At 46.6% G+C, this 24,842-nt stretch overlaps 1 protein-coding gene across 2 annotated transcripts in view; it reads right to left on the bottom strand.

Annotated features, from left to right (window-relative positions):
* LOC139226842 (sodium-coupled monocarboxylate transporter 1-like) overlaps positions 1 to 24,842 on the bottom strand; it is a 152,386-nt gene that overhangs the window by 36,486 nt on the left and 91,058 nt on the right. For both annotated transcript variants that reach the window (XM_070857910.1, XM_070857911.1), the window contains exons 12-13: positions 14,134 to 14,204; positions 13,896 to 13,982 (exon numbers count right to left, since the gene is read on the bottom strand). In XM_070857910.1, coding sequence (XP_070714011.1) covers positions 13,896 to 13,982; positions 14,134 to 14,204 — 158 coding nt within the window. The remainder of the gene's footprint in view (positions 1 to 13,895; positions 13,983 to 14,133; positions 14,205 to 24,842) is intronic.

A 24,842-nucleotide genomic window follows, 5' to 3' on the forward strand; every position in this document is an offset into this window, starting at 1 on the left:
GCGGCCCTTGCCTTTAACTGAAGGGGAGGGACATTGTGACGCAACAACACGATGCGGTGCTGATGACTCGGGAGCAACGGCCCCTCTGATGATTGCCGCTCTGACCCTCCCGCTCTTCCGCCCAGCTGATGACACCACATTCGCCCCGCTCCAAAAAAAAACAAGTGGTGAATTTCCCCGGATTGTCCGCCCCATGCAGTGGGGTGGACAGAGCATTTCAAAATTAGTAGCTGTGCCCTGTTTTGGGGGGAGGGCAATTTCTGCCCTGAGATGTTCAGGTATAGTCGCGGTACATTCCCATGAGGTAGGGTCACTAAAGCCAGAGCTCCCTGGATGACTAAAGAGATAGAGAGTAAGATGCTGCAGAAAAAGAATGTATATGACAGATGTCAGGTTGAGAATACAAGTGAGAAGCAGGTTGAATATAGAAAGTTCAAAGGGGAAGTGAAAAAGAAAATAAGAGGACCAGTGAGAGTATGAGAATATTGTCATGTATGTACTTTGGGGATCACTAGCCACTAGATGGCGTCACTGTTGGAGGCCATTGGGCTGCACGCACGTGTGTGCAGTCCAAGTATAAAAGGCCAGCCATTTGGTAAATTAAGTCAGTTTGGCCTTAATAAAGCAGAGCCAAAGGTCATACTTCTTGGAGTTAAACAGTGCTCAGTCTAACAGTTATTGTATATACAATATTTGGCAACGAGGCAACAAGAACCTTTGCATGCAAAAATGAGCACAATTGGAGGCCAGAATGCGGTGGAATTCGTTGCCGACCTGAGATATCTAGCGGGACCGTGTAAGTTCGGGACTGTGTTGGCAGACATGCTGCGGGACTTCTTTGTAATCGGCATCAACCACGAGGTGATCCTGCGTAAACTACTGGCGGTGGAGACATTGGACTTGAACAGGGCCATCATGATCGCTCAGTCATGCATGACGACAGATTTAAGTGTAAAGCAGATATCAGTGAAAAATTGAAATTCGGCAAGTACTGTAAATATGATTGATTCGGTGTTCGGCAGTGCGGCACATGGCAGGGCCTACCCGACTGCGTACGCGAAACCTGTGACTGCCCAAAGTCCATCAGCGGGAATACATCCGATTTCTCAATGTTGGCGTTGTGGGCGAAATCACCAGTACCAGCAGTGCCGATTTAAGCAATATAGTTGCAAAGGCTGTCTGAGAGTGGGGTATCTCCAGCGCATGTGTCCACAGATGGGCAAGCGTAGTGCGACATACCCCATGGAGGATGATGGTCAGACTAGTGTGGATCCGGATATGCAATCCGAGATACCAGAGGAGGAAGTGTATGGACTGTATTTGTTCCTAACTAAGAGCAAACCGATAATGATCAACGTGAAATTTAATGGGGTGCCGGTATCGATGGAACTGGACATGGGGGCGAGTCAATCGATAATGAGCCAGAGGGCATTCGACAAGCTGTGGGATACTAAGGCTGTGAGGCCCAGGCTAAGTCCAGTCAATGCCAAGTTGCACACGTACACCAAAGAACTCATAACGGTGATTGGCAGTGCCACAATTAAAGTGTCGTATGACAGTGCGGTTCACGAGTTACCATTATGGATTGTCCCAGGCAATGGGCCAACGCTGTTCGGTAGGAACTGGATTGAAAAAAGCAGATGCAATTGGAATGACATCAAGGCGTTGTTGTCGGAGAAAGATACATGTGCCTCAGTACTGAGCAAGTTCCCCTCGCTGTTCGAACCAGGTATCGGCAACTTCACGGGAGCCAAGGTGCAGGTCCACGTGGACTCAGATGCAAGACCCGTCCATCATAAAGCTCGGGCAGTTCCGTATATGATGAGGGAAAAGGTTGAAATCGAACTGGACAGACTCCAGCGTGAAGGGATCATATCACCGGTTGAATTTAATGAATGGGCCAGCCCCATTGTTCCTGTGCTGAGAAGTGATGGCACAGTCAGAACCTGTGGCGACTACAAGGCTACGATCAACAGGGTTTCAAAACAGGATCAGTACCCGTTACCGAAGGCTGATGACTTGTTTGCAACGCTAGCTGGGGGGAAGTCGTTCACTAAACTGGACTTGACATCGGCCTACATGACACAGGAGCTGGTCGAGGTGTCGAAGAGACTTATGTACATTAACACGCATAAAGAACTGTTTATCTATCACAGGTGCCCTTATGGAATTCGCTCAGCTGCAGCAATATTTCAGAGGAACAGGGAGAGTCTACTGAAGCCCGTTCCCAGAACCGTCGTGTTCCAAGATGACATCCTGATCACAGGTCGTGACTCTGAGGAACATCTGAACAACCTGGAAGAGGTTCTACATCGTCTGGACAAAGTGGGACTCAGACTGAAACGCTCGAAGTGCATCTTCATGACACCAGAGGTCGAATTCCTGGGGAGGAAAATTGCTGCTGACGGCATCAGGCCCACGGATGTGAAAACCAAGGCCATCAAGAATGCACCCAAGCCGCAGCTGCATTCGTTCCTGGGTCTGCTCAACTGCTTTGGCAACTTCCTACCTAAATTGAGCACCTTATTAGAACCATTGCACATGCTGCTAAGAAAAGGCGACAACTGGGTGTGGGGTGCGTTTCAAGACAGAGCTTTTGAGAACGCCACTAATCTGCTTTGCTCTAACAAGCTGCAGGTACATTATGACCCAAGTAAACGTTTAGTATTAGCCTGTGATGCTTCGTCATATGGAGTTGGTTGCGTACCCCAACAAGTTAATGAGTTGGGTAAACTTCAACCAGTCGCGTATGCTTCAAAAAGTTTGTCTAAAGCGGAAAGAGCCTACAGCATGGTAGAGAAAGAAGCACTAGCCTGTGTGTATGGGGTTAAAAAGATGCATCAGTACCTGTTTGGTCTTCGGTTTGAACTGGAGACAGATCACAAGCCGCTCATTTCACTGTTCTCTGAAAACAAAGGTATCAATACCAATGTTTCATCCCGCATCCAGAGATGGGCGCTGACATTATCCCTTATGATTATGTCATTTGCCATAGACCTGGCATCGAGAATTATGCCGATGCTTTGAGTCGCCTGCCATTGCCCACACCGGATGTGGAAACGCCACAACCGGCTGACCTATTGTTAGTTATGGATGCTTTTGAGAGTGAAGGAACCCCTGTCACGGCTCAACAAGTTAAGACCTGGACCAGCCAGGACCCGATTTTATCGGTGGTGAAGAGTTGCATCCTCAAAAGTGATTGGTCTGCCATACCAAGCAAATGCGCGAGGAGACCAAACCTTACATTCATCGCAAAGACGAACTGTCTATTCATTTAGATTGCATACTGTGGGGCAATCGTGTTGTTGTGCCCAAGAAAGAGAGAGAGAAATTTGTACGTGAGCTACATAGCACACATCCCAGCATTGTAATGATGAAAGCCATCGCCAGGTCTCATGTATGGTGGCCAGGAATTGACTCTGAGCTGGAATCATATGTGCATCAGTGCAACACTTGCAAGCAGCTCAGCAAAGCACCAGCGGAATCGCCGCTGAGTCTGTGGTCGTGGCCATCCAAACCATGGTCCAGGATCCACCGAGACTTTGCAGGTCCCTTCCTGGGGAAGATGTTTTTAGTTGTGGTGGATGCATATTCAAAGTGGATAGAGTGTATAATCATGTCATCCAGCACATCCACAGCTACCACTGAGGATCTCAGTGTCATGTTTGCGACACATGGTCTGCCTGACATCGTTGTTAGCGACAACGAATAGTGCTTCACCAGTCAGGAGTTTCAAGAGTTCATGAAACTCAATGGTATCAAACATGTAAGGTCAGCACCATTCAAACCTGCATCAAATGGGCAAGCAGAACGTGCTGTCCAAATCATAAAGCAGAGTATGAAGCGAGTAACCCAAGGGTCACTGCAGACCCGCCTGTCATGCATACTGCTTAGTTACAGGACAAGACCACACACGCTTACCGGGGTCTCGCCTGCTGAACTAATGATGAAGAGAGGTCTTAAGACCAAGCTATCTCTTGTACACCCTGACTTGAATAATCATGTTGAATATAGAAGACAAAGTCAGCAAGGGCATCACGATCGCGTAGTCGTGTTACGTGATATTTCTGTAAATGATCCTCTATATGTTCTGAATTATGGTCAGGGTCCCAAATGGATCACTGGTACTGTCATGGCCAAGGAGGGCAACAGAGTATTTATTGTCAAGCTCAAAAATGGGCAAACATGCAGGAAACATATGGATCAGACAAAGCTGCGGCACACAGACGAACCGGAACAGTCGGAGGAAGACACAATCGACGACCAACCAACCTACCCCCAGTCATCAGAGGACTCAGTGGTCATCAGTGAATCGGGACTTTCAATCACTGACATGTTCAATGAAAATGGACTTTTAATCCCTGACATGACCATTGCCACTCCCACCAGATCAGCCACCCAGCACCCAGTCACAACAGACTCTGAACATTCACCCAAGACTGGAATTGAACTAGGACAGTCAACCCAGGAGCATAAAACACTGGACCGTCTCAATTTGTAAAACACTGTGTAAAAGACCAAAGTGAGAGTATGAGAATATTGTCATGTATGTACTTTTGGGATCACTAGCCACTAGATGGCGTCACTGTTGGAGGCCATTGGGCTGCACGCACGTGTGTGCAGCCCAAGTATAAAAGGCCAGCCATTTTGTATATTAGTCACTTTGGGCCTCAATAAAGCAAAGCCAAGGTCATACCTCTTGGAGTTAAATAGTACTCAGTCTAACAGTTATTGCATACACAACAAATAGATTGGCAGAAATGTTGGGAGTCCATTATTAAAGAAGCAGTAGCAGGACATTTGGAAAAGCAAAATTTGTTCAGGCAGAGTCAGCATGGATTTATGAAGGGGAAGTCATGTTTGACAAATTTGCTGGAGTTCTTTGAGGATGTAACGAACAAGGTGGATAAAGGGGAACCAGTGGATGTTGATGTATTTGGACTTCCAGAAGGCATTTGACAAGGTGCCACATAAAAGGTTACTGCACAAGATAAAACATCACGGGGTTGGGGGTAATATATTAGCATGAATAGAGGATTGGCTAACTAATAGAGAGTCGGAATAAATGGTTCATTCTCTGGCTGGCAACCAGTAACTAGTGGGGAGCCGCAGGGATCAGTGCTGGGACCCCAACTATTTACAATCTATATTAATGACTTGGAAGAAGGGACTGAGTGTAACGTAGCCAAGTTTGCTGGCGATACAAAGATGGGAGGAAAAGCAATGTGTGAGGAGGACACAAAAAATCTGCAAAACATAGAAACATAGAAAATAGGTGCAGGAGTGGGCCATTCGGCCCTTCGAGCCTGCAACGCCATTCAATGAGTTCATGGCTGAACATGCAACTTCAGTACCCCATTCCTGCTTTCTCGCCATACCCCTTGATCCCCCTAGTAGTAAGGACTACATCTAACTCCTTTTTGAATATATTTAGTGAATTGGCCTCAACAACTTTCTGTGGTAGAGAATTCCACAGGTTCACCACTCTCTGGGTGAAGAAGTTTCTCCTCATCTCGGTCCTAAATGGCTTACCCCTTATCCTTAGACTGTGACTCCTGGTTCTGGACTTCCCCAACATTGGGAACATTCTTTCTGCATCTAACCTGTCTAAACCCATCAGAATTTTAAACGTTTCTATGAGATCTCCTCTCATTCTTCTGAACTCCAGTGAATACAAGCCCAGTTGATCCAGTCTTTCTTGATATGTCAGTCCCGCCATCCCGGGAATCAGTCTGGTGAACCTTCGCTGCACTCCCTCAATAGCAAGAATGTCCTTCCTCAAGTTAGGAGATCAAAACTGTACACAATACTCCAGGTGTGGCCTCACCAAGGCCCTGTACAACTGTAGCAACACCTCCCTGCCCCTGTACTTAAATCCCCTCGCTATGAAGGCCAACATGCCATTTGCTTTCTTAACCGCCTGCTGTACCTGCATGCCAATCTTCAATGACTGATGTACCATGACACCCAGGTCTCGTTGCACCTCCCCTTTTCCTAATCTGTCACCATTCAGATAATAGTCTGTCTCTCTGTTTTTACCACCAAAGTGGATAACCTCACATTTATCCACATTATACTTCATCTGCCATGCATTTGCCCACTCACCTAGCCTATCCAAGTCACTCTGCAGCCTCATAGCATCCTCCTCACAGCTCACACTGCCACCCAACTTAGTGTCATCCGCAAATTTGGAGATACTACATTTAATCCCCTCATCCAAATCATTAATGTACAATGTAAACAACTGGGGCCCCAGCACAGAACCTTGCGGTACCCCACTAGTCACTGCCTGCCATTCTGAAAAGTACCCATTTACTCCTACTCTTTGCTTCCTGTCTGACAACCAGCTCTCAATCCATGTCAGCACACTACCTCCAATCCCATGTGCTTTAACTTTGCACATTAATCTCTTGTGTGGGACCTTGTCGAAAGCCTTCTGAAAGTCCAAATATACCACATCAACTGGTTCTCCCTTGTCCACTCTACTGGAAACATCCTCAAAAAATTCCAGATTTGTCAAGCATGATTTCCCTTTAAAGGACATAGACAGGCTAAGTGAGTGGGCAAAAATTTGGCAGATGGAGTATAATGTTGGAAAATGTGAGGTCATGCACTTTCGCAGAAAAAAATCAAAGCGCAAGTTATTATTTAAATGGAGAAAGATTGCAAAGTGCTGTAGTTCAGCGGGACTTGGGGGTAGTTGTGCATGAAACACAAAAGATTAGTATGCAGGTACAGCAAGTGATCAGGAAGGCCAATGGAATCTTGGCCCTTATTGCAAAGGGGATGGAGTATCAAAGCAGGGAAGTCTTGCTACAGTTATACAGGGTATTGGTGAGGTCACACCTGGAATACTGTGTGCAGTTTTGGTTTCCATATTTATGAAAGTATATACTTGCTTTGGATGCCGTTCAGAGAAGGTTCACTAGGTTGATTCCAAGGATTAGGGGGTTGACTTATGAGGAAAGGTTAAGTAGGTTGAGCTTCTACTCATTGGAATTCAGAAGAATGAGAGGTGATCTTTGTCATGTATTCAACCATTCCTTAATGGTCAGGGACGATCGACTGTTTCCAACAACAGCTCATGTTGGAGGCGTGGAGGCACACACTCAGCCGGAGTTTGCAGAGATGAGCAAAATACCTACAGAAATTGCAGAAATGAACGCTGGGGGAAATCGCTGGAAGCTGAAGTTCAGCGAGTTCATGTGGAGCACGTATACAGTTCATACACCAGGACGCCACCAAAAACTGCGCCGATGCACTCAGCAGGCTACCGAGCATGCTGCTGAGATGGTCATGGCTGTTGAAGCTTTCGGAAGCGAAGGCTCACCCGTGACAGCCCGTCAGATTATACATGGGTTACAATGCTGGTTGAATACATGACAATCTTATCGAAACGTATAAGATTATGAGGGGGTTTGACAAAGTGGATGTAGAGAGGATGTTTCCACTGATGGGGGAGTCTAGAATGAGGGGGCATGATCTTAGAATAAGGGGCCGCCCATTTAAAACAGAGATGAGGAGATATTTCTTCTCTCAGAGGGTTGTAAATCTTGGCAGCGGTTACGCTCTGAAATTGTTGAACTTGATGTTGAGTCCAGAAGGCTGTAAAGTGCCTAAACGAAAAATGAGGTGCTGTTCCTCGAGCTTCGTTGGAACAGTGTAGGAGACCAAGGACGGAGAGGTCAGAGTGGAAATGGAGCGTAGAATTAAAGTGACAGGCGACCGGAAGCTCAGGGTCACACTTGCAAACTGAATGGAGGTGCTCTGTAAAGTGGTCACCCAATCTACACTTGGTCTCCCCAATGTAGAGGACACCACATCGTGAGCGGTGAATACAGTATACTAAATTGAAAGAAATACAAGTAAATCTCTGTTTCACCTGGAAGGAGTATTTGGGGTCCTGGACAGTGGGAAGGGAGGAGGTAAAAGGGCAGGTGTTGCATCACCTGCGCTTGCACGGGAAGGTGCCGTGGGAAGGGGAGGGGGTGCTGGGGGTGACTGCGTAATGGACCAGGGTGTTGCGGAGGGAGCGGTCCCTTCGGAATGCTGAGAGGGGAGGGGAAGATGTGATTGGTGGTGGGAATCACGCTGGAGGTGGCGGAAATGGCGGAGGATGATCCGTTGAACGTGGAGGCTGGTGGGGTGAAAGGTGAGGACAAAGGGAATCCTGTCATAAGAGGGAGGGGAAGGGGTGAGGGCAGAGGTGCGGGAAATAGAATGGACACGGTTGAGGGCCATGTTAACGGCACCAGTGTGATAGGTGGCGTTGTCAGAGCAGATGCAATGGAGACGGAGAAACTGGGAGAATGGAATGGAGTCCTTACAGGATGCGGGGTGAAAGAAAGTGTAGTCTAGGTAGCTGTGGGAGTCAGTGGGCTTATAGTGGATACTGGTCGAAAGCTTATCCCCAGAGATAGAGACAGAAAAGTCGAGGAAGGGAAGGGAAGAGTCAGAGATGGACCATGTGAAGGTGAGGGAAGGGTGGAAATTGGATGCAAAGTGAATTAAATTTTCAAGTTCAAGGCGAGAGCAGGAAACGGCACCGATACAGTCATCAATGTACTGGAAAAAGAGATGAGGGAGGGGACCCGAGTAGGACTGGAACAAAGAATGTTCCACATATCCCACGAAAAGACAGGTATAGCTAGGACTCATGTGGGTTCCCATAGCAACACCTTTAATTTGGAGGAAGTGAGTGGAGTTAAATGAGAGCAATGTGAGCACAAGTTCAGTCAGGTGGAGGAGGGTGGTGGGGGATGGGGACTGGTTGGGCCTCTGCTCGAGGAAGAAGCGGAGCGCCCTCAGGGCATCCTGGTGGGGGATGGAAGTGTAGAGGGATTGGGCGTCCATGGTCAAAAGGAGATGGTTGAGGCCGGGAAACTGGAAACTTTTAAAGTGACGGAGGGTGTCAGGAGTCGCGGATGTAAGTGGAAAGAGAGTGGACAAGGGGAGAAAAAAAGAGAGTCGAGAAAGGAAGAAATAAGTTTTGTGGGGCAAGACCAGGCTGAAACAATGGATCTACCGGGGAAGGAGGTAGAAGCGGCTGTGTGGGGTTGGGGAACTATGAGGTTGGTGGCTGTGGAGGGAAGATCTCCAGAGAATATGAGGTCAGTGATGGTCTGGGAAATTATGGCTTGATGTTCAGTAGTGGGATCATGGTCTAGGGGGAGGTAGGAGGAGGTGTCAGAGAGTTGGCGATCAGCTTCTGCAAGGTAGAGGTCGGTTCGCCAAACAACAACAGCGCCACCTTTGTCAGCAGGTTTGATGACAAGGTTCGGGTTGGATCTGAGCGAGCGGAGTGCTGCAAGTTCAGAGGGAGGTAGGTTGGAGTGAGTGAGAGGAGCAGAGAAATTGAGACAGCCGATGTCCCATCAGCAGTTTGCAATGAAGAGGTCTAGAGAGGGTAAGAGACCAGAGCAAGGGGTCCAGGTAGAGCGAGAATTCTGAAAACAGGAGAAAGGATCAGCTTTGCATCTGTGTTCTCCAAGGAAGAAGATGCTGCCAAAGACATAGTGAAAGAGGAGATAGTGAAGATACTAGATGAGATAAAAATTGATAAAGAGGAGGTATTAGAAAGGCTGTTTGTTCTTAAAAGTTAATAAATCACCAGGACCAGATGGGATGCATCCTAGGATGCTGAGGGAATTTAAGGAGGAAATTGCAGAGATACTAGCCATAATCTTCCAATCCTCTTTTGATACAGGGGTGGTGCCAGAGGACTGGAGAATTGCAAATGTTACACAATTGTTCAAAAAAGGGTGTAAGGATAAACCCAGCAATTACAGTCCAGTCAGTTTACCCTCGATAGTAGGGAAACGCTAATCAGGGACAAAGTTAACAATCACTTGGTCAAGTGTGGATTAATTAAGGAAAGCCAGCACAGATTTGTTAAAGGAAAATCGTGTTTAACTAACTTGATTGAGTTTTTGATGAGGTAAGAGAGAGGGGTTGATGAGGGCAATGCGATTGACGTGGTGTTTATGGACTTCCAAAAGGCGTTTGATAAAGTGCACATAATAGGCTTGCCAGCAAAGTTGAGCCCATGGAATAAAAGGGACAGTGGCAGCATGGATACGGAATTGGCTCAGTGACAGGAAACAGAGAGTAGTGGTGAACAGTTGTTTTTCAGATTAGAGGAAGGTATCTAGTGGTGTTCCCCAGGGGTCGATACTAGGACCACTACTTTTCTTGATATATATATAAATGATTTTGACTTGGGTGTACAGGACACAATTTCAAAAATTGCAGATGACACAAAACTTGTAAGTATTGTGAACAGTGAGGAAGATAGTGATAGACTTCAAGAAGACATAGACAGGCTGGTGAATTAGGTGGACATGTGGCAGATGAAATTTAACACAGAAAAGTGTGAAGTGATACATTTTGGTAGGAAGAACGAGGAGAGACAATATAAACAAAAGGGTAGAATCCTAAAGTGGGGTGCATGAATAGAAAGACCTAGGGGTATATGTGCACAATTCATTGGTGGCAGGGCAGATTGAGAAAGCGGTTAAAAAAGCATTTGGGGTTCTGGGATTTATAAATAGCGGCATAGAGTACAAAAGCAATGAAAGTTATGATGAACCTTTATAAAACACTAGTTCAGCCTCAACTGGAGTATTGTGTCCAATTCTGGGGCACTGCCCTTTAGGAAGGGTGTGAAGGCCTTAGAGAGGGTACAGAAAAGATTTATGAGAATGGTTCTAAGAATGAGGGACTTCAGTTACGTGGATAGACTGGAGAAGCTGGGGTTGTTCTCCTTAGAGCAGAGAAGGTTGAGAGGTCATTTGATAGAAGTGTTCAAAATCATGAAGAGTCTAGACAGAGGAGATAGAGAGAAACTGTTCCCATTGGCGGAAGGGTCAAGAACCAGAGGAGACAGATTTAAGATGATTGGCAAAAAAACGGCGACATGAGAAAAACCTTTTTTACGCAGCGAGTGGTTAGGATCTGGAATGCACGGCCCGAAAGGGTGGTGGAGGCAGACTCAATCATGGCTTTCAAAAGGGAATTGGATAAGTACCTGAAGGAACAAAATTTGCAGGGCTGCGGAGAAAGGGTGGGGGTGTTGAACTAGCTGAAGTGCTCTTGCAGAGAGCCGGCACGGGCTCAATGGGCTGAATGGCCTCCTTCTGTGCTGTAACCATTCTCTGATTCTATATCGAAGTACTTTTTAAATGCGATAAGGGTCTCTGCCTCTACCACTCTTTCAGGCAGTGAGAAACTGGACAGGAAAGGACATATACTCATTTCCACCTGCAACGGGGTCTTCAACTATGTGACAATACCCAGATCTGCAGGAATACCTCCCATTTAGGCTGGACCTTTAAATTCCAGTCGGGACAGGGGTTTCCGTCTGCCAAGGGGTCATGTCAGGAGGAGTTCTCCATGCTTCATTGGAAAATTCTGTCTCTTATGCCCTTAAAAGGCCTCCGTGGAACACATGCAGTTGAGACCTGGTGTGAGTTCCCATGAAGTTGCAGTAAGAATCATTAACAAAACATTTATTTAATTTATGATCCGGCATGATCCTGAATTCTTGCTGGCATTTCTTTAGAAGTTATGATCTCTAATAAACCTGCTGGGCAAACAGGAAAAGCAGGTCACTCAGTCTGCAAGGTGATGCAAAATCAGCGAACCATGTTAGCAGAGTAATGGCCTTCAGAAAACAAACCATGCACTTAGATTTAGGGCATCCACTATATACTGTTACAGTGGTCTGGACTAGTTATTAACCTGAGGAACACCCTTTAGTGTTACTTCAAAGTAGTGGTCTGGAGCAAGTCCTACCCTAAGGAAAGGAACAGCTCTCATTTTAATCATCCATATAGCAGAACAAACCTGGGTTACCTACTGCTGTGAACATAATTAAAGTTGTCCTTTAAATGTCTGGGGCTGAAATTCAGTGAATCTGCTCCACCAGTGGAAATGCGCCAGTATCTGTGGCCCTGCAAACCCTGTCTCAAATTGAGGAGAAGGAATGACTTGCATGAGAGAAGAGAGCAGTCTGTAACATCCACAGCACTGACCCCGATTCACTTCTCTGGCTGAAATTAAAATGAGGTAAAAAAAAATTCTTTCACTCCTAAAGATGCCTTTAGGTGTACAAATTAAGCCCACTGTCCCATCAACGATCGACTACCTTCATTTGTGCATGGTCCAGGATAATTTCTGGGCCGTCCATCGAATTCACAGCAGCCTTTAGCTAGAAAGAATTCTAATGAGGCATATTGAGGGCATACTGATCAGAATTCCCGTGGTAGCCTGGGAACATCCCCAGACACGTCACTTTTATGTGGATTGGGCGGGGAAGAAGAATCATCCTCTAGCCCCCAACAGAACATAGCTGGGCATTTTACGCAGGACACAACTTTTAAAAAACAGGTTCCGTTCCATATGCAGTCCCTGTCTGCAGATTCTCCCTCTCTCTGTCATTAGGCCCAATCAGAATTTTGGGCTCTATGGGGCTGAAATTGCCCCTTTTTGTGTCCTGTTAGCGCTGCCGGTAGGTGCCAATGGGGTGCAATTGCCTTTTCGTCTGGGGGCGGGCAGCGGTGGCGCCTGGGGCGAAATTGCCCCCGGGATTTTGGGGGGATTTGGAGTTTGTACTACACCCCTTGATTTTCGCCCTGGGCTGGCGCACACCCGACAATGACATAATCGCCATGCGTGCCAAACCCTCACCGCCCCACGCCAACACCTTTGCGCCCCGCGGGGGAAATTGCCCCAAGGGACGTCGAGATTGTCCCTGGTGGCCCAGTGGTAGCCGTCTCCATGAAATGAAGGGGAGGGCATTGTGGCTCGTCAATGCTACGCAGAGCAGCCGCGTAGTGCTGACCCGTTCAGCGCCGCGCTGACACCTCGGGAGCGCCCCTCCCGCTGAAATAGCGTTCCGCCTCGTTTGAGGGGCGCAAAGGGCAATTTCACACCGGGAGCGGGACTTCTGCCCCAGGCGTTAAATGACCGGGCCTTGAAGGTTACTGCCCCTGGATGGGCCACATGGTAATTTCGGCCCCTTATTGTTTTGGCCATTTAGCATTAACATTACAATAATATAACTATTTTGGAGTGCCCCGCTTACTGTAATATCAGTTAATACTTCAGCATCATGTACGTGAACCGAAAACTTGCAAATCCACCTGGCCTACGCAGCCCGTTGTTTTCCTGGACTTGATGGGAGGTTAAGGGCTAAAAAGGATGCTGACAAAATAATTGGCAACTGTAACACAGTCTATGTAATCCGAGTGCCATGCTTCCTAAACATATGTATTCTGAATACTGAAACACTAGGGGGGAATAATTCGATCGCGCCTTTGGTGCAGCGTTGTCCCGGTAAATTTTGCGCTGGCAAATGGATTGCGTTTGCCGTCGCAAAATTCATCAGCTGGCCCCGGAGTTTGGAGCGGAGCGTTGAGCGAGGCGCTGCACACCTCTTTTAGGACGTTTGGCTGACTGAGCAAGCGAAAATCCCGAGCACCACAACATAAATCGCAAAAGAAGATCCCCAAAAAAAACAATCACGCTTACCTGAGGTCAACATTGCTTACCTCACTGCAGCTGCTACAACATGGAACACTTGCTTCCACAGGCGTTCCCAAGAGGGCACTCTACGGAGTGCTACGGGTCAGGCAGCAGCCAAAAATCAGGCCAGTGACGCAACTAGGCACATAGCCCACCAGCTCGCCACCTCTGGGCGGTAATGCTCCGCACCCCCTCGAAACCGGCACCGAATGTCCCAGTGGGGTGCTGGAAGCTGGCCACCCGCCCGCAAGTGCTTACCGCTGCCATTGCTGCCCCTCCAGGGTGCTAACAGGGGAGGCAGAAGACCGAAAATCCAGCCCCAGGCATTTTACACTAGTTTCAAATGTGGCTCTCTCAATATAAAATCTTACCTTGCCATTGCTCTTCGGAAACAATGCTGCTAAAGTGAATACACCCAGAATGGGTCCTTGAATTATTCCTGCAACACTTAGTGAAGCCTGAGGAGAATTACAAAAGAAAGCACGCTTTAACATTCAGAGCTACACATGCTATGTTGATAAATATGTAAAACAAACCATAGTTTCATCATTAAAATTTACTTTCATAACTCTACAAATGTTATTTGAAAAATCTATCAAATGCATTTACCTGAATTATATTTCCTTGCAAGAGAGAAGCTACCCCAGCCAGGCCTACTGTAGCAAGTCCAAATATCATAGCTGCATATGATCAGAGAATAATAGATTATCCCAAGCAAAATATTACTTTTTCAAATTGCACCTTTAAAATACTTTAATTATTTTAAAAATGCCGTTTTTTTTACTCTTTTTATTTTGAATCCTTATGTGATAGAGAGGGGTGTTAAAAAGGAGGTGGGGTGGGAGTTGCAGTATTGATTAAAGAAACAATTAGAGCTGTGAGAAGGGATGATATGTGAGAGGGAGATAGAAGAACAAGTATGTGGGCAAATTGCTGCGAAGTACAAAAACTACAGAGCTGTACAAGTGGGGGATTTCAACTACCCTAATATTAACTGGGAAAAGGGTAGTGTGAATGGTAGAGGGTGCGGAATTCCTCAAATGCATTCAGGAGAACTTCTTTAGCCAGTATGTAACAAGCCCAACAAGGGAGGGGGCGGTTCTGGACTTGGTTTTGGGGAACGAAGAGGTGCAGGTGAAAGGGATGTCAGTGGGAGAACATTTTGGTGCTAGTGATCATAATTCAGTAAGATTTAGGGTAGTTATGGAAAAGGACAGAGGTGGACCAGGAATAAAAATTCTCAATCGGGGTAAAGCCAATTTTGCGGAGCTGAGATGGGATTTGACCAAAGTGGACTGGAAACGGCTACTTGATGGTAAATCAGTGTCAGAGCAGTGGGAGGCCTTCAAGGAGGAGATCCTGAGGGTGCCGAACAAATATGTTCCCTTAAAAAAAAGGGTGGAGCTAACAAATCTAGGGCCCTCTGGACGTCAAAGGACATACAGGGTAAGATAAAGAAAAAAAGGGAAGCTTATGACAGATACCAAGAACTCAACACTGCAGAAACTCTAGAGGAGTATAAGAAGTGCAGGGGTGCATTTAAAAAGATATCAGGAAAGCAAAGAGAGAGCGTGAAAGAATGTTGGCAAGTAAAATCAGGGAAAACCCAAAGATGTTTCATAAATACATTAAGAGCAAGAGGATAACTAGAGAAAGAGTGGGGCTTATTAGGGACCTTAAAGGAAATCTGTGCATGGAGGCAGAAAACGTGGGTAGGATTCTTAATGAATGAATGCAGACTTTGCAATGAGGGAGGAGGAGTGTGAAATATTAGACGAGATAAATATAGTGAGAGAGGAAGTATTAAGGGGCTTAACCTCTGGCCATCTTTGGCTCCCTTGCCCCACCCCCTCCCCATCTTATGTTTTTTTTTCCTTCTTTTTTTTTCCTCTTTGTCTCTAATGGCAGCTGGTCACTTCTCCACCATTCACACCGTATCCAGATTAATCTTTTTCTAACTTGTCATTATCATTTCAATTCGGCCCATCATCTCTTTTGTCTCTCTAATTTCTCCCGCCTTCCACCCGAGCACAGATCTTCCCTTTTGTTCTTTCTTCCCCTCCCCCTTTCAGTGCTTAAGAATGTGCTCTATTCGAACACTCAGCAGTTCTGACAAAGGTCGGTGACCCGAAACGTTAACTTTGTTTTTCTCTCCACGGATGCTGCCTGACCTGCTAATATTTCCAGCATTCTCTATTTTTATTTCAGATTCCAGCATCCGCAGTATTTTGCTTTTGTATTAGCAGCTTTGAAAGTGGATAAATCCCCAGGCCCAGCTGAAATGTATCCCAGGCTGTTAAGAGAAGCAAAAGAGAAAATAGCAGCATTTTCCAGTCCTCTATGGCTACAGGTGCAGTGCCAGAGGACTGGAGGACTGCTAATGTTGTACCTTTGTTTAAAAAGGGAGAAAGGGACGGACCGAGTAATTTCAGGCCAGTCAGCCTAATCTCAGTGGTGGGAAAATTGGAAAAATTCCTGAGGGACAGGATAAATCTTCATTTGGAAAGGCATGGATTAATCAAGGACAGTCAGTGTGGATTTGTTAAGGGAAGGTCGTGTCTGACTAACTTGATTGAATTTTTCGAGGAGGCAACCAGGAGGGTCGATGAGGGCAGTGCGTATGATGTAATGTATATGGATTTTAGCAAAGCATTTGATAAGGTTCCACATGGCAGACTGGTCACGAAAGTAATAGCCCATGGAATCCAGGGCAAAGTGGCAAGTTGGATCCAAAGTTGGCTCAGAGGCAGGAAAGCAAAGGGTAATGGTTGATGAGTGTTTTTGTGACTGGAAGGCTATATCCTGTGGTGTTCCACAGGGCTCGGTGTTGGGTCCCTTGCTTTTTGTGGTATATATCAATGACTTGGACTTAGATGTTGGGAGTATGATTAAGAAGTTTGCAGATGACACTAAAATAGGCTGTGTGGTTGATAATGATAAAGAAAGCTGCAGACTGCAGGAAGATATTAATGTGCTGGTCAGGTGGGCAGAACAGTGGCAAATGGAATTCAATCTGGATAAGTGTGATCCGGATAATGCATTTGGGGAGGTTTAACAAGGCAAGGGAATACACATTAAATGGTACAACACTGAAAAGTGTAGTGGAACAAAGGGACCTTGGAGTGCAGGTCCACAGATCCCTGAAGGTAGCAGGCCGGGTAGATAAGGAGGTTAAGAAGACATATGGAATACTTGCTTTTATAAGTCGAGGCATAGAATACAAGAGCAAGGAGGTTATGCTTGAATTGTATAAAACACTGGTTGAGCTGCAGCTGGGAGTACTGTGTGCAGTTCTGGTCACCACATTACAGGAAAGATATGATTGCACTGGAACGGGTGCAGAGGAGATTTACAAGAATGTTGCCTGGACTGGAGAATTTTGGCTATGAGAAAAGATTGGAGATGCTGGGTCTGTTTTCTTTGGAACAGAGGAGGCTAAGGGGATACCTGATTGAGGTGTATAAAATGATGAGGAGCTTGGATAGAGTGGATAGGAAGGACCCGTTTCCCTTGGCAAAGGAGTTAACAACCAGGGGTCATAGATTTAAAGTAATTGGGGGAGGTTTTTGAGGAGATACGAGGGGAAATTTCTTCACCCAGAGGGTGGTGGGGGTCTGGAACTCACTGCCTGAAAGGGTGGTAGAGGCAGAAACCCTCACCACATTTAAAAAATACTTGGATGTGCACTTAAAGTGCCGTAACCTACAGGGCTACGGACCAAGAGCTCGAAAGTGGGATTAGGCTGGATAGCTCTTGGTCGGCCGGCGCGGACATGATAGCCTCCTTCCGTGCTGTAAATTTCTATGAGGTGTTGTGGGGGTTAACCACCATCTGTAGTAGAGAAAATGCTAGGGAAAATGACAAAAAGGGACACCCGCTCAACCGAGTACTGGAGGACTCCTCTCGAGCAGTCAAGGCAACGGAATCTTTGCTTGAGCACTCCAATGATCTGTTGAATGATGGTTTTGGTGGCAGCATGGCTCTCATTATATGAGTGCTGGGCAAGAGTGTTGGGGTAGCAGAGGGGAGTCATGAGCCAGATGGAGTGTGGATAGTCCTTGTCTCCAACCAGCCAACCGCGAGATTGTTGGAAGAGAGCTGACACACCGGCCTGGTGCAGGATGAATGCATCATGGTTGCTGCCAGGATAGCGGGCATTGACGATGAGTATTCGCTGTGTGTGTGGTCGCACACTAACTGCACATTAAGTGAGTGGTAGCCTGTGGTTACGGAGGATCTCGGGATTGTTAAGCGGTGCCCGCAAAGCAACGTGGGTGCAGTCAATGGCGCCCTGCACCTTGGGGAAACCTGCTATCCTAGCAAGTCCACATGCACGCTCTTGCTGCTTCTGTCTGGTGGTGGCAAAGGAAATGTAGTCCGTCTTCGTTCTGTAGAGAGCTCTGAGACCACGTCCTTGCTGAAGCGCAGCCTTCTAAGACACTGTTGCTCAGTGAAATTGATATTGGAGAAGTGCTCCCAGAATACCCTGGGAGTGTAAGGCCTCCTGTTGAGAGCCCTGTTGGGCCTCCTCCCTCTGGCCACATTTTACAGTCATTGTACCTCAGTTGCCTCCGACAGTGATGCTGGAGCGCGAGGTCCAGTGTCAGCACAGCCCCCATGAATCAATGTAAATGTTGGAGTTTCAAATCTGCCCTCAGTGAAAGTGACAGAATACTCCTTGAACTGCGAATCGATCAAAACGCCTGTCTGCCCTTTTGAAACTAATAAGGAAATATTATTGGCTGACTGAAACTTCACCGGATGCTGGCGCCTTTAAGCAGCGCTCCTCCAGCTGACAGAAACTCGACTGCTGAAGCTGTCATTGTCAGCACCAAACGCTAAACCAGTGGGCGAGGGCCATGGTGATGATGTTAGCGGGGTGCTACGTGAATTTAGTGGGAGTTGCTGTTCTCGCCGCACCCGGTCGGAAACTGATTTGCGCCACGTTAGTGCCTCCTGGGGGCGCTAACAGAAGGTGTAAAGTAGCCCAATTTCTCCCCCTCTAACTGTGCACAGTACTCCAAGTGTGGTCTAACCAAGGTCCCATACAAGTTGAACATAACTTCTCTGCTTTTCAATTCTATCCCACTAGAAATGAATCCCAGTGCTTGGTTTGCTTTTTTTATGGCCTTATTAACTTGCATCGCTACTTTTAATAATTTGTGTGTCTGAACCCTTGGAGCCCTTTGCTTCTCTGCCACATTCAGACTCTTATTATCCAAGCAGTATGTGGCCTTATTCTTTATACCAAATTGCACCACCTCACATTTATCTATATTGAAATTAATTTGCCAACTATACGCTCCTTCTGCAAGTTTATTAATGCCTTCTTGTATTTTGTCACATTCTTCCTTTGTAATAACTACACCTCCTAATTTGGTGTCATCTGCAAATTTTAACATTGTACTTCCCATTCCTGAGTCCAAATAGTTAATGTTCCATTTTTGTTGTAAATGCTCTGTAATTATGGCCCTAAGCCTTTGTAAGATATGCCTGTATGCTTCTGGTGTCAAGGAAAGGCAGCAGAAATGCTCATTTCACAAACATCATAATCCACACTGTAGAACAGATAGATCCGCAAAAACAGAGTAAACACTTCACCATTATTTGATGATACCAGTCTTTCTGCCCATAGTCCGATCCCCATCTATTGTGGCTTGCTAATAATTCAAAAGCCATTGACAAGCAACCAATGGCATCCCCTTCCTTAAAATTTGGAATGTAGTTATATTTAGTAGATAAAATTGTTCTGCACAAATTTATAGGCTAAATAAACTGGAACCCCAATCACAGATTTGGTAGTTGATGAGGCTTTCTCTGCCAATTGAAGTGCATGTTTCTCCTTTACTTCCCCCTCATACTGGGACTATTGTTCCCTGTCGTCTTCATACTTCCACTGAGCCTCCTCGTGCTTGCACTGTCATACTTAAAACCATCCTCATCATATCTGTGTCGTCCTCTTCCTCATTTATGTCAGTCTATGTACTTCAGCTTCTTGATGACACTGGTCTTTTTACACTGTTAGACAAGCCAATCCAAATCTCTCCACACCTTTATGATCTCTAATGCTCATACTAATCACTGTTGACTTCTGGTAACTAATTCAATTTAAATTTTAAGCATGGGGATCACATTTCCTGTGGTCCTAATCATCAGCGGAAGTGTGGCAAGCACTCTTCCAATGACTTGTTGTTTGCACTTCACACCAGGACCCACTTCCAGGGGTGAAGGATGTTTAAATACTTTAGATGGTTGTCAGCACCATTTACAGCAGCCGCGTCAGCAAAGGGGAGGGAAATCACTGTGGTAACGAACTGCAGAAAAAGTGGGCCTCAAGGCTGTGGGAATGGCAGTAAAACCAAATGCCCACTTCCTGGTTCTGTTAGCTTTGTTAACTTCAGTCCAAAATAAACCTTGTCCATTATCCTTCTTCCAAGGCTTTTAGCAACATATGGCAATTTCTGAAAGAGGGAAATTGAATTGGTGTAGTATAGAAGTTTCTCTGCAGTACAGCCCGAGAAGTTGGGAAAACTAAGTTGCTGCAGTGCTGCCACTGGTGGGAAGGTTTGATTACAATGTGTCAAGTCTGTATAGGTAGTTTCCATTATAAATGTGAACATAGGATTCTATAATGGGAGAAAAATGAGAGGAAGTGAATGCAGATATATTGGGCTAAAAATTCGATCAAAGTAATGCAGGCAGCATGCTAAATTAACTGGCGTGGAGGCCAGTGCTAAACACATTGCTGAGTGGACGTTGGCTCAATAGGGGGCCCAAGATCGTGTGAGACAAGCACACCTGGACTTCTTAAAGCCAACCTGCAGCTCTTAAAGGAGAGGTGCAGTTTGACAAGACCAGAAAGTCATTTCAGAAGGCAGTTTCAACTGGGAGACATTCAGCAATGGCACAACAGGCCAGAGAGAGGGCTCCAAGGTTCTCAGATGCAGCACTGAAGGCCATAGCACAGGAGGTGTAGAGGAGGAGAGAAGTCCTGTTTCCACAGGGGGCCATGAGGCCCTCCAGACAGACACTACGAAGGCAGTGGGAACAGATAGCCATGGAGGTCAATGCCAATAGAGTTGCCCCAAGGACCTGCATGCAGTGCCGGAAGAAGTTCAATGACCTCACATGAGAGGTCGAGGTCAGTGAATGCATCTTCAAATGCCATATCCACAAACTGCACTATTAGTCTCACACACTGCTCAATTTACCACTCCCCCATTACTCTCCTACCGACAAACTGTATCAATCACGACTCATACCTTACATTCAAATGCTCCATCTCACCCTCACACACTTGTCACTGCTGCAAGCCTCACACCCACATCTCAGTTTGCACACTGCCAGCCATTCAACTATGACAGCCACATCAGCCAAACACATTGAACCACACTCACTGACACACTTCCCTCTCTCTTGCAGGATAAGGTGGCATACAACTATAGGCAGTGTCAGCTAACCCGGATGGGAACAGGCGTGGCTCCATATCCTGACCCTGCTCGGCATAATTGCAGCTGCTGTGACTGAGGCCGTGGCCAAGGGCAGCACTGAAATCATTGAACATGACCATGGCTCAGTTGGTAACACTCTCACCTGAGTCAGAAGGTTGTGTGTTCAAATCCCACTCCTCAGAATTGAGCACAAAAGTCTAGGCTGGCGCTCCAGTGCAGTGTTGAGGGAGCGCTGCACTGTTGGAGGTGCTGTCTTTCAGATGAGATGTTAAAACTGAGGCCTTATCTCCTCTCTTTGGTGGACATAAAAGAACCCATGGCACTATTTTAAAGAAGAGCAGCGGAGTTCGTTAATTGCTGCCTGTGCAGTTAATTCGTCCACCTTATTATGAATACTCCTTGCATTGAGGCACAGAGCCTTCAGGCTTTAACACACTTTGCCCTTTTGGAATTTTGCTGTAATGTGGTTTTTTGATTTTTGCCTTGGGTTTCTCTGCCCTCCACTTTTACTTTTCTTCTTTCTATCTTTTGCTTCTGCCCCCATTCTACTTCCCTCTGTCTCCCTGCTTAGGTTCCCATCCCCCTGCCAGTTGTGAGGAGGATGCAAAGAGGCTTCAAGGGAATATAGACAGACTAAGTGAGTGGGCAAGAACATGGCAAATGGAATATAATGTAGAGAAATGTGACGTTATCCACTTTGGTAGGAAAAATAGAAAAGCAGAGTATTTTTTAAATGGTGAGAGATTGGGAAATGTTGGTGTTTAGTGGGACCTGGGTGTCCTTGTACACCAATCACTGAAAGTTAACATGCAAGTACTGCAAGCAATTAGAAAAGCAAATGGTTGGTATGTTGGCCTTTATTACTCAACGATTTGAGTATAAGAGTAAAGATGTCTTATTGCAATTATATAGGGCCCTGGTGAGACTGCACCTGGAGAATTGTGCACTGCTTTGGTCTCTTTACCTCAGGAGAGATATAATTGCCATTGAGGGAGTGCAACAAAGATTCACTCAACTTGATTCCTGGGGTGAAGGGATTGTCCTATGAGGAGAAACTGAGTAGACTTGGCCTATATTCTCTAGCGTTTAAAATAATGAGAGGTGATCTCATTGAAACATACATGTTTAAGGACTTGACAGGGTAGATGCAGGGAGAATGTTTCCCCTGGCTGGGGAGTCCAGAACCAGGGGTCACAGTCTCAGAATAAGAGGGCGGCCATTTAGGTCTGGGATGAAGAGCAATTTCTTCACTCAGAAGGTTGTTGAATCTCTGGAATTCTCTACCCCAGAGGGCTGTGAAGGCTCAGTCATTGAGTATATTCAAGACAGAGATCAATAGATTTTTGGATATTAATGGAATCAAGGGATATGGAGATAGTGCAGGAAAGTGGACTTGAGATAGAAGATCAGCCATGATCTTACTGAATGGCCTACTCGTGCTCCTAATTCTTATATAAAACAGAGACGTCACTTATCGTCTGGGGTTGAGGTAGGGGAATTACTCTCTGAAGACCCTGGGTGTATATGACCTGCTGAGAGCCCTGCTACCCTTCTCCTCCTGTCTCTTCTAGCATCTTGTCCTGCTTTGTGACGCCTCAGCTCATTCTCCCCATCTATAGATATGTGAAGATCATGTCCACTGTGCCCCTTAGTGGGCGGAATCCGCATTGTGACTCTGGGAGGTGCTCTTCAGCCACTGGGAGAAGGCGATGGAGGAGGATTCTTGCAATGACTTTCCCTGCGGCAGACAGCAGGGAAACTCCTCTGTAATTACCGCAATCGGACTTGTCACCTTCCTTGAAGATGATCACAATTACAGCGTCTCTGAGATCCCCTGGCAAGCTTTCCTCCTTCCAAATATGAGAAATTAGTTCATGGATTCGCGCCAATAGTTCTCCGTCATGCTTTAGTGCTTCGGTGGAGATTCTATCTGCTCCTGAGGCCTTGTTGTTCTTCAATTGATGGATGGCCTTTTCAACCTCATACCGGGCTGAGGTTGCACTGAGATGGTGGCGGGTAGCATGCTGAGGGATGGAGATGGTGTTGAGGACACTCACGTCGAAGACAGAGTCTCGGTTAAGGAGATCTTCTAAGTGCTCCTTTCAACGGGCACTGATTGCCTCTCTGTCCTTGATGAGTACCTCTCCATTCTTGGCCGTCAATGGGGTAGGACCTTGGGTGCTTGGGCCGTGGGTGGTCTTGACTGCGCTAAAGAATCCATGCACGTTGTGGTTGTCAGCTAGTTGCTGGATCTCCTGCACTTTCTCCACCCACCATCTGTTCTTTAGGTCGCGAGTTTTCACGTTGGACGTCGGCCTTCAGACGTCTATAGAGCTGCTTTCTTGCTCCCGAGTTGTGTTTCTGTTTCGAGTTCAAGAATTCTTTGCGTTTGTGGCTTATTAGCTCCTGGATCTCCTTGGCAATCTCGTCGAACCAGTCTTGATGTTTTCTGGTGGAGTGGCCAAGCGTCTCTTCACAATTGCAAATTATGGGAGGTCTTGAGGGCAGACAAGGCAGTGTGGACACTCTGCGTCTCCGGTTCACTGGAGGTCGTCAGGTTGGTTGTGAGGTGCTGGCGGAATAGGGCTTTCTTAGCAGGGTGTTTGAGTGCTCCAGCGTTGAGTTTCCTGCGGCATTGTTTCTGTTTCCACCGCTATTTTGGGGCTATATTGATGGAAATGACAGAGCGGATTAGGCGGTGGTCAGTCCAGCAGTCGTTAGCTCCTGTCTGGTGCGGGTGATGCGCACGTCCTTGCCCTCCCTCGCTCGGGCGATGACGTAGTCTAGCAAATGTCAGTGCTTGGAACGAGGGTGTTGCCATGAGGCCTTGTACTTGTCTCTGACAAAACAAGGTGTTGGTTATGACAAGACCATGTTCTAAGCATTTCGTCAGGAGGAGCGTACCGTTGGAGTTGGTTTTCCCTACCCCCTCTCTGCTGATCACACCTCCCCAGAGGTCTGTGTCCTTTCCAACTCTGGCATTGAAACCGCCAAGGAGGATCAGCTTGTCGCCCGTGGGACTCAGGACAGGGATTGTTCGAGGCTGGAGTAGAATTCCTCTTTAATCTCGTCTGTAGCTTCCAGTGTTGGGGCGTACGCACTGATGACTGTAGCGCACTGGTTCCGGGCTAGGGTGAGCTGAAGGGTCATGAGGCATTCGTTTATTCCACAAGGGGAGTTTCTGAGATGCCCAACTAGCTCAATTTTTATGGCGAAGTTTACCCCATGGAGGTGGCGTTCTGCTTCTGGTTCACCTTGCCAGAAGAAGGTGTAACCACCATGTTGTTTCTTGAGCTGGCCTTCCCCTGCCCGTCAATTCTTGCTTAGGGTGGAAGTGTCTAAGTCGAATCATCTGAGTTCCCGAGCAACGATAGTAGTACAGCGTTCTAGTCTGTCGCCGTTGGGGTTGTCCATGAGGGTCCTGACGTTCCAGGTCCCGAACTTCATTTTATAGGGTGGAAGATGCCTGTACATGAATTCTTTTAAAGTGGGGTGGCCGTTGCACATCAGCTACCATATGGGCTTGACAGAGCAAGGTCTTCATCCAATGGCAAGGGGATCCAATACGATTGGAGACCAGGCTCTGCTGCATGGGTCTAGTACACACACATACACATATTCCTACTGTCCTCCTTCACACAGGTCCTCTCTCCCTGTTTGGACGCTATTTTCGACCTAAAACAGCACCTGTAAGATCCAAACAACAGGCGCTACACAACCGAATTTTTAGCCCAAGATTTTTAACATATTACTAGTCAATCGTGCATGCCGATGCACATAGGAAGTCAAGAGCAAGTACAGTCTTTAAGTAAAGTATAAAATTACTATGTCATAATTACAACCTTCACTGAGAGTAATCTGATTGCA

This window comes from Pristiophorus japonicus, chromosome 16, assembly GCF_044704955.1.
Source record: "Pristiophorus japonicus isolate sPriJap1 chromosome 16, sPriJap1.hap1, whole genome shotgun sequence".
Taxonomy (NCBI): Eukaryota; Metazoa; Chordata; class Chondrichthyes; family Pristiophoridae; genus Pristiophorus; species Pristiophorus japonicus.